Source organism: Phascolarctos cinereus, unplaced genomic scaffold, assembly GCF_003287225.1.
Source record: "Phascolarctos cinereus isolate Bilbo 61053 unplaced genomic scaffold, phaCin_HiC Scaffold_7;HRSCAF=346, whole genome shotgun sequence".
Lineage (NCBI taxonomy): Eukaryota > Metazoa > Chordata > Mammalia > Diprotodontia > Phascolarctidae > Phascolarctos > Phascolarctos cinereus.
Genome location: NW_027556180.1, coordinates 86,145,065 through 86,160,813, shown reverse-complemented (window position 1 = coordinate 86,160,813; position 15,749 = coordinate 86,145,065). Strand labels below are relative to the sequence as shown.

Sequence of the window (15,749 nt, the reverse complement as noted above, 5' to 3'; positions counted from 1 at the left end):
AATGTTGGAGAAGACGTGGGAACATTGGAACACTAATGCATTGTTGGTGAAGTTGTGAACTGATCCAACTATTCTGGAGAGCAATTTGGAGCTATGCCCAAAGGGCTATGAAACTGTGCATACCCTTTGATCCAGCAATACCACTACTAGGTCTGTATCCCAAAGAGATCATACAAATGAGAAAAGGACCCACACGTACAAAATATTTAATAGCAGCTCTTTTTGTGATGGCCAAGAATTGGAAATTCAGGGGATGCCCATCAATTAGGGAATGGATTTGAACAAGTTGAGGTATATGAATGTAGTGGAATACTATTGTACTATAAGAAATGATGAGCAGGTAGGTTTCAGAAAAACCTGGAAAGACTTACATGAACTGGTGCTGAGTGAAGTGAGTAGAACCAAGAAAACATTGTACACAGCAACATTGTGCGATGATAAACTATGACAGACTTAGCTCTTCTAGCAGTATAATGATCTAAGACAATTCCGAGAGACTCATGACAGAAAATGCCATCCACATCCAGAAAAAGAATGATGGAGTCTGAATGCAGATCAAAGCATACTATTTTCACTTTTTTTTCTTTCTCGTGGTTTCTCCCATTTGTTCTGATTCTTCTTTCACAACATGACTAATATGGAAAATATGTTTAACATGATTGTACATATATAACCTATATCAGATTTGCTTACTGTCTTGGGGAAGGGGGAAGGAAGGGAAGGAGAGAGAAAAATGTGGAACTCAAAATCTTACAAAAATGAATGTTGAAAACTATACATAGTTGGAAAAAATAAAATACTATTAAGTGGGGGGGAAAAAGAAAATATACAGTTAAGTATCCTTGGCTAGCATGTTCTGTTTCTCAGTGCATGCTGAGAATGAATGTACAAATACAGCTGTATCCAGTGGCATCAGATTTAACAGGGATGCTATGTCTAGTTATGTTCAATGGGTCATATCATTTGTTGGAGAAGACACTTGGCCATAGAGTCAAGCTTTTGTAATATTAAACATAAGTGATGCTTAGTTCAAAGCAGATTGTTAAAAGTGCCCAGAGATTAGACCTCAGGGTGTCTTCTTTTGAAAAAATAGTCCATTTTTGGGGTTTTTTCCAATGACCAAAAATTTAAAATTTTAATGTGTCTCTTCTACTACCTCCCCACTGAGTAATTTTTTTTAAAAAAAGAAAAACCTCAGTATTAACTGGACCAGATGTCTAGTTCATCCAAACAAACTCCCACATTAGTCATGTCTAAAAATGTATGTCTCTTTCTGAATTTTAAGTTCATCACTTCTGTCAGGAGGTGTCATGTTTCATCTTCCTTCTGTTGGACTTGTGGTTTGTCATTGACTTGGTGAGAGTTCTAAGTCTTTCAAAGTTGTTTTTCCCCTTGAATGTTATGGTTATAGAAATTGTTCCAGTTCTGCTCACTTCACTCTGCATCAGTTCATAAAGGTCTTCTCGTTTTCCTCTGAAATGTTTTCATTTCATCCTTTTTAATTGCACAATGATATTCCATTACATTTATATGTCACAAATTCTTTAGGACATCCTCTTTTTAGCTTCCAATTTTTGGCTGCCATGAAAAGAGTTGTTATGGATATTTTTGTACTTTACATCCTTTTCTTCCATCTTTGGCTCCCTTGGAGCATAGGCCTAGTGGTGGTATTACTGAGTCAAAGGATAAGTACGGTTTCGTCACTTTCTGGTCCCTTATTTCTAAATTGCTTTCCAGTTGGACCAATTCACAACTCTACCAAAAGTGGACCTGTTTTCTCATAGCCCCTCCAATATTTGTAATTTTCCTTTTTTGCCATCTTTGCCAGTCTGATAGGTGTGAGGAAGTACCTCAAAGTTGCTTTAATTTGTATTTTTTATTGCTAGTAATTCAGAACATTTCTTCATATGATTATTCTTTCTCTTAAAAAAGTATTTGTTTTAATCAGTCAAGATCTGCCCTCTCACCCTTCTACCTTCAATCTTCCCATTCCCCCCCCCCACTTAAGAACACAAGAAAACAAAAACCATTGCAAACATGTATAGTCAATCAAAACAAATTTCCACATTGGCCAGATCCAAAAATATTTACCTCATTCTGTATTCTGAGTCCTTCACCTTTCTGTCAGGAGGCAGGTAGCGTGTTTCCGCATTAGTCTTCTGGAATCCTAATTGGCCATTATGTCGATAAGCATTCAGCACAACAGTATTTCATCATATTTATATACCATAATTTGTTTGTCCATTCCCCATTCCTCTTTTTATGAGCTCCTAGCCCCAGTTCCCATTCTTGACACCTCAAAAAGAACTATAAATGTATTTTTTGTATGTTTTGCTTAGGACTAATCTTTCCCTTAATATATCCTCCCTCCACTTCTTCCTTGCCCCTTATCTCCTTTCCCTCCTATTTCTCTATTGAATGAAATGAATTTCTGTACCCAATTGAATGTATATATGTGTATTTTCCTTCTTCTGACCAGTTCAGATGAGAGTAAGGTTCAAATGTCAGCCCATAATCCTCCCCCCCTTTAGTCCTTGTTTTTATTGATATCAACTTGCACTCTCATTATGTGAGATAATTTCCCCTAACCTTTCTTTCCCTGCAGTATATTTCTCTTCCCCTCTCTTTCCACTCTTTTCTTAAGATCATCAAGATATAACAGAGCAATTCCCAGGCCTCATCTAATTGGCTTCTTTCTATGAACCCTGATGATAATAGGATTCAGAAGGGACATGTATCATCTCCCCATATTCAAATGTAAGCAGTTTATTATTATTTAGGCCTTTAACATGTTCATTCACATTTCATCTTTTTATGTTTTTCTTCATTTCTGTATTTGAAAATCAAAGTCACTGTAGATCTGGTCTTTTCATAATGTTTGGAAGCCCTTTATTTCATTAGAGATCCATTTTCCCCCTATAGCATTATATTCGGTTTTGCAGGGTAAGTTATTCTTGGCTGTAAGCCCATATTCTTTGCCTTCTGGAGTAACATTTTCTAAGTTTTCTGCTTCTTTATAGCGGTGGCTGCTAAATCTTACGTGACTCTGACTGTGGCTCCTCAGTATTTGAATTCTTTCTGGCTATGTACAGTATTTTTCCTTTGATCTGGAAACTTGAATTTTGGCTATGACTTTTCTGGGAGTTTCAATTTTAGGGTTTCTTTCAGGAGGTAATTGGTGAATTCTTTCTATTTCTACTTTGCTCTCTGGTTCTAAGAGATACGGGCAGTTTTAATATATCTTGAAATATGATATCTAGACTCTTATTTTTGTCATGGTATTTAGAAGTACAGTAATTCTTAAATTTTTTTTCTTAATCTGTTTTCCAGGGCAGTTGTTTTTGCTATAAGATATCTTACATTTTCTTCTATTTTTTTAGCCTTTGATTTTGTCTTAATATTTTGTGTTGCCTTATGAAGTTATTGGCTTCTATTTGGTCCATTCAAATTTTCAAGGGTGTTTGTTACTTGGGCAAGGTTTTGTACCTCTTGTGCCAAGCTATTAATTCCCTTTCCAATTCTTTCTTCCATGTTCTAATTTCTTTTTAAAAATTTTTTTCCTCAAGTGCTCTCATTACATTTATAAACACATTTTTTTTTAACTTTAAAAAGACTCTTGCTTCATTTCTTCCAGGAATTCTAGTTGAATTTGTGCCCAAGCTATGTTTTCCTCTTAGGCCTTGCTTGTTTTGGAGTCATTCTTTTCTTCTGGGTTTGTGTCCTGAGCTTCCCTGCCACCATAATAGCTCATTATGGTGGAGTTACTATTTTTTTTTTTTTGCCTATTCTTCCAGTCTACTTCCTGACTTGGAACTTGATGTTAGAGCAGGGATCTTCTGGAGGCAAGGTCTGGGCTGGGTTGGTCCTTTCTTCGGTATTGAGTGTTGTATTGTTTCAGGATCTCAGGACCTGCAAGCTTTTAATGCTCTCCAGTCTGCTTTGTGACCCCCTGGTCTAAGCTCTGCAAGTTCCTTCCCTGTGTTTGGGTCTGTACAAGACTGAACTGCCACTGGATTCCTCCTCTATCAGCTAGCTGGCAAGCTCTGTTGGCTTAGAGAGGTAGAAGTGTAGGATCTTCTTTGGTCTGGAATTCCTGCCTTGGCTGGACTTCCCTCCTGTGCAGCCTGGGCTAGATGCTAGAACTGAGATACAGTTCTGCCCTTGGGGCTGAAACAAACTGCTGTTGCTGGCTTCTGAAGTTCCTTCTTTCTCCATACACCACCGATGGCATCCCTACCAGGAAATACCACCCCTCTGTAGGTTTCCTTCTCCCTCTACCCTGGATCTATGACCCAAAACTAGAGAATGGTCAACAGAGCTGCCAGTTGGAGTGCACCTGGCCTGACCCAATCTCCAATGTCCATACCCCCCCCCATCTGTCTCCCTGTGTTAAGCTGAGCTAGACAAAGGATTCACTGTGACTTTTCCTGGAGTTTCCCATTAGGATTTGGGCTGGAGCATTTTCTAGATCTGTTTGGAGGAGTGTGTATGGGGAAGCACCCTGCACTACTCCAGTCACTTTGCTCACTTGGCTCTGCCCCTTTCATGTGACTGCTGATAACTTGGATTTCTTCCTTTGAAAAGTGCCAGTTCGTAGCCTTTAACCAATTATCTGTTGGAAAATGGCTTATAAAGCTGAATCAATTACTTATGTAGCTTAGAAATGAAATTTTTATCAGAAAAAAAAATTATTGCTGTTAACCAGCTACCTGTTTGCCTTCTAATTTCCACTGCATTAGATTTCTCAGAATATATTCTGAAGGTTGTCTGCTACCTGCCTAAAAGCTGATACCTGCGTATGCTAACTTTATTTTTCTTTTCATTCTTTCTTTATTCCTTCTCCCACTATCTTATTTAGCATACTGACCTGGCCCAGTATATGTCTGAACATCCAGGAGGTCTTCATCCTCACAACGTCAGGGTGAGTACTTTAGGGGACACATTTCTCTGAAATAGAAGAATTTTGAAATGCATCTTCATTCTCAAAACAGGTCATGTCAATTCTCATGAAACCAAACAAGTGAACAGAGGACATTGTTACCCCTTCCCCAATTTCAGCAACAAAAAAAAGAACATATATAAAATAGGGAGTCATGGGAGATAAAACCGGGCAGTTAGGTTGGCATCAGATTGGGAAGGGACTTGACTGCCTAACTAAGGAGTTTTTACTTTATGCTATAGAAAACAGGGAGTTGTGAAGGTATTTTAGTTTGGTTTTTGAGCGACACGTTCATAGTCCTGCTTTTAGAAGATTGCCCTGGCAACAGTGAGTAAAGTGAACTGGAGGAGAGAGGGACCAGTGGCCAAAAGTTGTTGGTGATGTTTGAGAGAGCAGTTTCAGTACAGTGGTAGGAACAGAAGCTAAATTGCAGAGGATTAAGGCATGAATATGGGCTAAGGATGTGGTGGCAGCTAGCAAAGAGCATTTTGTCTACACTAGGAAGGAAAGAGTGTATTTGAGGGAAGGGTTTCTTTTTCCTTTCTTTTTTTCAACTAGGAGAAACCTGAATATATTGTAGGCAGAAGTGAAAGGAGCCAGTGCAGACAAAGAAGTTGAAAATGCTGGAATGAGAGAGAATAATTGCTAGCATTTATAGTCTGTGCCCCAAACAGAAACTGAAGAAGGGCTGGGCCAGTAACAACACCCTATGAGTCCATTCTATGATCTCTTTCCCTTCCCTTATATTCTCTCTTTCTCTGCTACGTCCTTCTATTACTCCTTCTGGATTCATTGGCTTCTGTCATGTCTCACCTCAACTCCCACCTTCTGTAAGAGACATTTCCTGACCTGTCTCCCTGCTCCCCCACTTTGATTTGAGAGTGCTTCTCATTTATACTGCCTGTGTCTTGTAGGTACATACTTGTTTACCGGTTGTTTCTCCCATTAGAATAGAAACAGGGACCGTGACTTTGCCTTTTTTTTTTTGTATCCTCAATGCTAAGCACTGTTCTTGACTTGTATGTAGTAAGTGCTTAATAAATGCTTGCTGATTATTTCCTTCCTTCTTTCTTACTTTGCCCTCTTCCTTATCCTGTCCTTTGTCCTTTTTTCTTTCTTCCCTTCACATTGCAGTGTTTTGTATTGAAGCACGCTTTTCTGCTATCCTTCCTTTTAACTCTTCTCCTATAGCTTCTTTTCATTGCCTTTTTCACAGTCATTTACATTTGTGATACCTGCAGTTAAATTTTCAACTCACTTCCAGTCTGGTCCAGCTTTACCCATCCCACTAGTCTGTATAACTAAGCGGGCCTTTTCACAATAAGGGAAGGCATTGGCAAGTGTCATGAGACTAGTAGAAATCTCAGGACTGAATATTATGTGAATATGAAAAATCAGCAAACCTGCTATAGGATAACTATTTCTCTGACAGGTAACCCATAGCAGGTAAGTTTAAGTGATTTGTCCAAAACAAATAGAGTGTCTAATGGCTCAAGCGTTTCTGGCTCTTGTTTGTGATTCAGGTCATACCACTCATTAACTTTGGTTTCAGAGTCGTACATGTCACTGACAGCTGAGCACTGGACTTAGCCCGTCTCTGAGATGCCCAGGTTCTCTGATAGGGTGGAAAAACTGATTCATCTGTTCAATTCTGCCACTGTCTCCATGTCACCAGGAATGCGAGGGCTGGCACTTTCTTTTCTGAACTGTAGAAACATGTTTTGGGCTGGCATAATCTCCTTAAACACCAGTGTTAGCTTTTGAATTCTCCATTGCCAGTGGCATTGGAAGAAATAGCAAAAGACACTCAGGATATTATATGTTTTTTTTTCCCTTAGTTGGTTTTTGTACTTGTGGAAAACTGATTGGAAACTGATAACTTTTCTAATTCCCTAGCTTTATAACTACATGAAACATTTTGGTATGGAAATGGTTTCTTTTCTTCCCTCCCCCCCATTCTTTTTCTTTCTATGTCTCATTTTATTTTTTTCTCAGTGTCTCATCTTCTTTTTAGTTTCCTTTCCTTTTTAATCCATCATCTGCAGTCTTTTCCTTGCATTTTCAAATATGAATCTAGGATTGTTAAAAGTGACAAAAAGATGACTGTGACTCGAGTTCCCAAAGTCAATTGACTATGTCTTTCAAAGTCCACGGTCTTTTGTTTTAAGGATGTCTGAGATATAATAAAATTTAAAACCTGGAGAACCATTTCCAGGTTAACACTTATCTCGGGCTAAGTCCAATGCTAGGAAAGTCCTGCTTCTCTATGGATTTTTTAGGTGATGCTTTTCTCTGGAAGACTGATGGCTAATGCAAAATTTAAACTGAAATTTTGAAAATAAAGGCTCCTTCTTCTGTATCAAGGAGCCAAGCCTGCCCCTTCCCCAACTTCCCTATTTCTGGTAATGTCAGCACCATCTTCCCAGTCTCTTAGCCTTATTACCTGGGAATTCTCCTTGTTAGCTTTCTCTGCTCCACGCATCCAATTAGCTGTCAAATCCTGTTGTTTCTATTTTTACAATATTTCATATCTAGCCTTACTTCTCCTTTCAATTCCTACAGCCACTGGTTCAGGCACTTGTCTCTTCTCACCTGGACTATACTAATACCACTTTTATCTGGTCCTCCTTCCTCTGGTCTTTTCCCTTCCAAACCATTCTTTATGCCATTGTCTAAGTCATGGGTGGGGAATCTGTGGCCTCAAGGCCACATGTGACCTTCTAGGTCCTTGGGTGCGGGCTTTTGACTGAATCCAAACTTTACAGAACAAATCCTTGTATTAAGGGGATTTGTTCTGTGAAGTTTGGATTCAGTCAAAGACCATACTTGAGGACCTAGAGGGCCACGTGTGGCCTTGAGGCTGCAGGTTCCCCACCCCTGGTCTAAGTGGTATTCTTAGTGCACAGTTATGATCTTATGTACTCTTCTACTCAAAAACTTTTAGTGACGTGCAATTGCCTGCTGAGCAAAGTAGAAAATATCTGTAAACTGTCCAGGCCTTCTACAATCTGCCTCTATTTTCTCTTTCCAAACTTACCTCACCCTGTCCACCTTAGTCTTCTGCCTTTGATTGCTCTGTTCCCAAGCCTGGAATAGAGTCTTCCCTTTCCGCCACCCCATTCCCAAACAACTCACAAAATTGCAAAATCTCTGAGTTGGGAGGAACTTCACAAACCATTTGGCCTGACTTAAAATGATATTGATGAATGATTTCCCAACAAAGATGCTACCTCTTCCACGAATCCTTCCATAACTACCCTTTTACCCTATGACATAAAAGTGATGGGTGTCACCCTCCTCAAATGACAAAATAACACCTTGCCCAAATCTCTCCTTTTCACATTTTTCCACATAACACAGTTATCTGTACACTTATCCTTTGACCCCTTCCTTTCTCATTAAAAATTTAGGCTTCTTGAGAGCAATGCCTATACCATACCTATCTTTGTATTCCTGATGTGTAGTATAGAGCCTTTCACTTAGCAGATCATAATACATACTAACAATTGAATAGAAATTAATAAGAAGACAGAAAATTAGAGATTTTTTTTTTGTTTTGGATCATGGTCCAGTGACCTTACTTCTGCTATTTTTAAAAAAGCATTTTAATTTTTGTTTCTCTCAAAGCATAAATTTACCATCTTCTCTTAGAAAACTGTTTTTGATTTAGAGTGGATATTAACACATGATAGCACAAAACTGCTTAGGTATGATGCTTATCCTTTCCAGCTCTTCATGTTTCAACTTTTGCGGGGCCTGGCTTATATCCACCATCAACACATTCTTCACCGGGATCTGAAACCTCAGAACTTACTCATCAGTTATCTTGGAGAACTCAAATTAGCTGATTTTGGTGAGTCAATCCCTCCTTCCTTGGGTCTCATTCTTGTTCATGAACAATGATCCTTTTGTGTGCACATGTTTATTTATCCAATGCATCGACTAGATCTGGCCTTTGGGAACAGGAGACATATTACTTAGTGAGCATCTCAAACTTTTATAAGGCAGGAAAGAGGTAGAGATGCTAACTCCTTTAGTGTCATCTCTCTAGTTAGGCTATAATTTGGAATCGAGTCTATAAGACAATATTCTTTATTTCAATAGTGGCAGCAAGCTAAATTATATGAAGGTATCCAGAATGGAGGAAGGATTTCCAAACTATAGGGTTGCTTAGGGACCCTCACCCAGTGGAAATAATGAATCTGAGCTAAAATACTAACTCCTGGGATAATTTGGGCATATTAGAGAAAGGAAGGATGAGAAGGTCAACTCCAGACTCTACTTTTCCAGAGTTATATTGTGGTGTACTTGTTCAAAATATCAAGTTCTGGGTGCTCACCTTGTAGCAGAATTAGCTCTAGTATAGTCTATCGGGGCGGGGGGGAAATACTGAACTCTTTATTTTTGGCATGTCTGCCAATTTTTAAATTAAATTTTTAATTAAATCTAATTTAATAATTTAGTTAAAATTTTAATTTAACATTATAGAGCATTTCTTTTTCAGAAAGAGAGTTATCAAAGTGGCAGAGTCCCCTCTTGCCCTCATGTCTTTATGTTTCATGTCTCAGACATGTTCATGTCTCTTTGTCCGTTACAGCCTGATTCTTAGGGAAGGTATAGTGATAGAAAAAAATCCAAAAATAGAAGACCACCAGAATGATATATGGTGATAAGAGAAACTTTTATGCAATAAGGCAAATTGGTGTCTACAAATTAGAACTATTGATCTGGCTTGGGTTTTTTTTTTGAGTGTTTTCTCTTTCATCTGTATGACTTGTTTGCTTCTGGGGCAAAAACAACTGCCATGTTTCTATGGGACATAGAGATATAATTACTTGCATGTGTGTGGCTGTTTTGTTTTTTCTTAATAATCTGGCAGGTCTTGCTCGGGCTAAGTCCATCCCCAGTCAGACATACTCTTCAGAAGTAGTGACACTCTGGTATCGTCCTCCGGATGCACTGCTAGGAGCCACAGAATATTCATCTGATTTGGATATCTGGTAAGATGGATACTAAGGCATTTAATGTCCTAAAAATATGCAAATGTGGTCTAACACTTAACTGCAAAGGTTAATTCTATCAAGTGTGTTATATTTTTAACTCCTTAAAGGCAAGAACCATATCATCTTCTATAATCATTTCTCCTCTAAGAAAAATAAAAACTACACAGAAAAATTAATCCATCAGAAGCTAGTGGGAGAAAACACAACAAAGACAACGAATTAGGAAATCCTTATTCTAGTCCTAATTCTAAAGTTGCTGATTATGAAATATTGTATCAGTCAATAAGCATTTGTTAAGCACTATTTTGCATGTCATCTATTTTTTCCTGACCCTTGGTTTCTTGGTTTGTAAAAATGGGATAATAATGCCTCCATTCTTCCTAACTCAGAAAATGTAGGGATCAATTTTCCCCGTGCAATGATGGGAGCCACTTTGGGGCTTTATTTTAGAATTGGGGGATTGTGGAGCCTTATAAGATGGAGTGTTGAGTCCAGGACATTAGAGACTGTCTCTGTAGATTTAAGATTTTGAGGTCATTTGTATTGAATACCCCAGAACCAGCCTAGCCATTTAGAGTTCTCTCTTTTAGATATGTTATGATTTGGAGTTACAACCAACTTCTCATAAGAGAAGAGTAAAACAATTATAATATTCATGGACTTTTTTTAACTCCTTTGGGAGAACAATACTAGAGAAACACAAGACATTATTGATATTATTCATAAACATTAATGTTATACACCAATGGCTTAGAAATCTTTCTATTGTCATTCAGTCATTTCAGTCATGTCTGACTCTTTGTGACCCCATTTGGGGTTTTTTTGTTTTTTGGGTTTTTTTGGCAAAGATACTGGAGTGGTTTGCCATTTCCTTTTCTAGCTCATTTAATAGATAAGGCAACTGAAGCAAATAGGGTTAAGTGACTTGCCCAGGGCCATACAGCTAGGAAGTGTCTGAGGCCAGATTTGAATTCAGGGAGATGAGTCTTCCTGACTCCAGGCTCAGAACTCTATCCACTGCACCACTAGGTCTCCTAAAGACTTGAAAAGGGCAGCAGAAATGCTACACCAATACCCTGGAAGATACTGATTAACTAACATCCCAGCATAATTTCAGGAAAGATAACTTGATAGTTGGGGCAGCGGGGTGGCACAGTGGATAGAGCGCTGGCCCTGGAGTCAGAAGGACCTGAGTTCAAATCTGGCCTCAGACACACTGGCTGTGTGACCTTGGGCAAGTCATTTAAACCCACTGACTAGCACAAAACAAAACATAACTTAACTGGATAGTCAAATGTCAGATGCATCTATCAATTGGTACTGCTCTCCAATGACATTTCCAAGGTTTCTCTGGCACTTTGGAATTTTGTACTATTGTCATAATATAACTAATAATTATATATGCAGTACAATAGAAATATAGAGAATGACTAGGAAACAAAACAGAGCTAAGTTACTCTTCACCAATGAGTTCCTCAGCATCAGTGTCCCTGAATAATGAAAATGAATTTGAAAAGTACAAATTAAAGTCATTATTTTTCTTATTGCTTTTATCTTCCTCCACTAAACTCTTACCTTAGTGCCTCTTTGTGGCTCAGGGTTGACAGCTTTCGAAAATTATCACAGGAGAGCTTCAGCTGTGGTAGGTCCTAACCAGCTGGAAAGGCTTCAAGTCTGGATCCAACCAGGAATAATATGTGCTTACCCTCTGGATGTCAGACTTGCTATTTTTAGACAGACTCATCCTCAGAATGTCACCCACCTGGTGCTGGCTGTTTGGGACCATAGCAACTTATGAAGACCAAAAACCATTTACTGAAGTATAGAAGGACTATAATTTGGATCATGGATCATCCGTGGATGATGAAATTACAGATTCTTGAAGTGTTGGAAGTTTTGTTGTCATCTAACCATTATTATTATTCTGCCCCTATAATGTGTCAGCCCCTTCCTGAGTTCACATCTGACCCCAGCTGACACTTATTAGCTGTGTGACCCTGGGCAAGTCACTTAACCCTGTTTTCCTCAGATTCCTTGTGTGTAAATGAACTGGAGAAGGAAATGGCAAACCACTCCAGTATCTTTGCCAAGAAAACCCCAAATGGTATCATGAAGAGTTGGGTGACTGAAAACAACATGATGTGCCAAGAACAATGTGGGACTAGGACAATCAACACTTCTCCAGTGAGTTTATGGGATTAAGACTCTCTTAACCTGGCAATCACAAGACACTAGGATTTATTAGGATTTGTTTCTTTTACTATGGGGACAGGGTGGGTCTGGGTGGGAAAGGACCTGAGGGGAATGGGGAAAGGAAAGGAAAAGAGGATTGCTAATTGAAAGAAAGAAAAAAATACTAATCCTATTCTACTGGACCATGTAATCCCCATGGAATCCAAACAGAATTCCATTTGCAAAGGCATATGACAGTGAGCATTAAATCCTTTGTCTTAAATAAACTAATTTTAATAAATAGTGCCTTATAAAAGTTCCTTCATGGGAACAGTGTCAGGAGTGGGGTATACATAAAGTTAACAGATTAATAGCACCTTGGTTAGATTATAGAAAATAATAAGTAGGTTTTACTAACACTCCCAGCATTCTTTAATCCTCTTGCATCTTTCTCTCTTTTTGATATCCTTTTCAGGCCCTAAAAGATCCAATTAGGAAGCTTTAGCAAGAATAACACAGTATTTTAGGAAGATTACACTGGGTTTTAGGGAAGATTTTGCTTTGGAATACAAAGTCCTCTACACAGTTGATTTTAGGCAGCTACTGGGTTTTTTGAAAAATCTCAGGTTGTCTCTGATGGATATGTTTTGTACAATTAAGCCTAGTACAGTTATGTAAGCTTTCAGAAGTAAAGGGAAAATAAGAAAAAAAAAACAAAGAAGAAAAGCATTTATTACTTGAAATAACTTGCCACTTCCATGTGTTGTGCTATTTTAAATTCATTTCAACACCAAAAAAATGAAATATTGATTCCTCTCTCCCCCACAAACAACATGTACCTTGAGGGGAGGTGGGAGGGGCGGAGACTTAACACTCCTAAAATACTTCCTTCCTTTAGAATTTGACTTGGGGATTTAAGGAGTGTTGCTGTCTCTTAAGGGAAGATTTATTCAGTGAGATTAGAGAGAAATTTAAGGAGATAGCAAAGAATTCCTGAGTTATTATCTTTTGCAGAAGGTAAAGGTACAAATGAACCAGTAAAAAAATCCATTGCATTTCTTCCTTCTGGAAGGATTTACCATTGGATGCCAACAGCTCTATAGAACAGAAATTCTTTGAGAAGCCTTGAAGATATGAAGAGTCAGGAGAGCCATAGAAATAAAATTCAAGAAGAGGAAGAAGGTGAAGAGGAGTAAAAGAAGAAAGAAGGGGGAAGATTAAAAAAAGAAGGGAGAAGAAAAAGAAAGGAGAGAAAAGGGGAAGAAAGAAAAAGAAGGAAGGAGAAGGAAAAGGATGAGGAATGGGGGAAAAGAAGGGAGGAGAAAAAGAAGAGGAAGAAGGAAGAAGGAGGAGGGGAAGAAAAGAGGAAAATAATGAAGAAACGCCTCTGTGCTACTATATTTGGACCTAAATGTTAAGAATATTTAATAGAGAACTATTGAGAAAATGTATGATAAATATATTCTTAAGATTGGGAAGTTTAACAGAAATTTTTTAAAACACTAAAATAGTTGTGAACAAGTAAAAAATAATAAAGGTAAAGTATCTAGTGATTTTTGGGCAGAAAACAAATCTGAAAAATGAAAGCAAATTTATGTTTCTCTTATCAGTGTATTGAGGGAGTCCCTTCTACAATTCCCTTTGGAACTTTTCCAGTGCTAAAATATAATTGCTAGATATAGTTTGGATTTTAATGCAGTTATCTGCCCTTCATGTCAGCTATGGAATTGTATGTAATACGGGGTATCCCAAAAAGTCTTGATGCAGTTTTAAACTGCTTTTAAAACTTAAAATGGCATTAAGACTTTTGGGATACCCGTTGTATAAGGATAGACTAAATCAGTGACACCTTGAGACTATGGGACAGTGCTTCTTGAGGTGTTAGATCTCTTGAGGAAGGAAAGCATTATCCTCAATATGACTCTCCCCACCAAGAGATTGTGACTTGATGAAAATGGAAAAATTCAATCAAATATTAGTACTTTATCTCACCAATACAAACAACTTCATGGTTTGACTGTATCTGGATATCTGACTTCATGGTATCAAACATCTGGATGCAAAGTGAAAAATCAAACAGCTTCAGGAATAGGATACCAGACCTAGTGAGTTTAAAACTTTAATGGAACAAGGAACGGTACAATAAGAGAGCCTCATTCATAGTTCCCATAATAAAAAAATAACATTAAAAGACAACAAACTTCTCCTACCTATGGAACAAAAGCCTCTTTGGGGGATTAAAAAAAAACCCAGGTTTAAACTCTAGAATGATACATGTGCATTTGTTTGAGCCTTGTTTAAATGTCTAAGAAATAATCCGTGTAGTCAATCACTTGAATCCTCTTACCCATATCACTCAGAAGACTCATTATAAGAAGAACTAGAATTAACAATAAAATCATTCCTGTGTATTTTTGGCCTATGGGAGTCATTCTTTAGCATGACTACCCAGGAAAGAAAATATATTTCATTAGAGTTAAACATTTTGTTTCTCTTCTCAGAAACTGAATAACTGGGGCAGCTAGGTGGTGCAGTGGATAGAGCACCAGCCCTGGATTCAGGAGGACCTGAGTTTAAATCTGGCTTCAGACACATAACACTAGTTATGTGACCCTGGGGAAGTCACTTAACCGCATTGTCTAACCAAAAAAAAAAAAAAACCAAAAACAAAAACAGTTAAGAAATTGAATAACTGAAGTTAAATGAGAATATATGATTTTTTTTGTTATATATTGTGTTCCTAGTTGCAGAGTGTTTCTTTTTTCAAAAAGATTCTCTAAAAGATTAACTTGGGGGGGGGGCGCAGGAGCCCTTTATTGTCATAGGAACATTATTGTCCCAGATTTCTTTGTTTTCCTTCTTTTAAAAACATCTCCTTTCTCATCCTCACTCCCCCAATCATAGAACCATCCTTTATAACAAAAAGGAAAAAAAAAGGGAAAAAAAGCACAGTCCAGCAGAACTAACATATATAAACAAGTCTGACTGGGCATGTAGTGTTCCAATCCCATAATCCCCTACCTCTGCGAAGAAGGGAGAGAAGTACTTTTTTTCATCTCTTATTTGGAGCCACATTTTGTCATTATAACCACATGCATTCAGTTTCAGAGTTTTTTAACGTGGTAGTGGTACTTCTTTCATTTATATTGTTGTAGTATTGTCTATATTGTTCTCTAGGTCCCACTTATTTCACTTTGCATTGCTTCATAGAAGTATCCTTCTGCTTCTCCAAATTTGTGATAGTCATCCTTTCTTATAGAATAGTAATATTCCCTTATACTCATGTACCTTAATTTGTTTAGCCACGCCATAATTACCATTTGTTCAATAGGTAGCTTTTAATAACTGTCTCTGAAAATTTTGTTAGGAGAGTAACTACGAGTTAGGTCTAGTTTTGCATTTATGTGATAGTTAATACCCCTATTTCACATACGGGTGCCACATTTTAATAAAGATATTTATAAGCTTGAGAATATCCAGAGAAGACAAACGAGGTGGTGAGGGTTAATGTCGTAAGAAGGTCAGTTGAAGGAGATAGGGATGTTTAGCAAGGGGAAACAGTCCCATGTGCAATCATCTTTTTTTTTTTATTACTGTTATTGAAATGCTTATTTTATTCCATAAATTAAAAACAA

The 15,749-nt window shown here is 37.8% G+C and overlaps 1 protein-coding gene across 1 annotated transcript in view; it reads left to right on the top strand.

The window, feature by feature from the left end:
- Positions 1-15,749, top strand: part of CDK15 (cyclin dependent kinase 15) — a 112,752-nt gene that overhangs the window by 37,362 nt on the left and 59,641 nt on the right. The window contains exons 7-9 of the mRNA XM_020970624.2: positions 4,859-4,921; positions 8,669-8,792; positions 9,819-9,939. Of these exons, the coding sequence (XP_020826283.1) occupies positions 4,859-4,921; positions 8,669-8,792; positions 9,819-9,939 (308 nt within the window). The remainder of the gene's footprint in view (positions 1-4,858; positions 4,922-8,668; positions 8,793-9,818; positions 9,940-15,749) is intronic.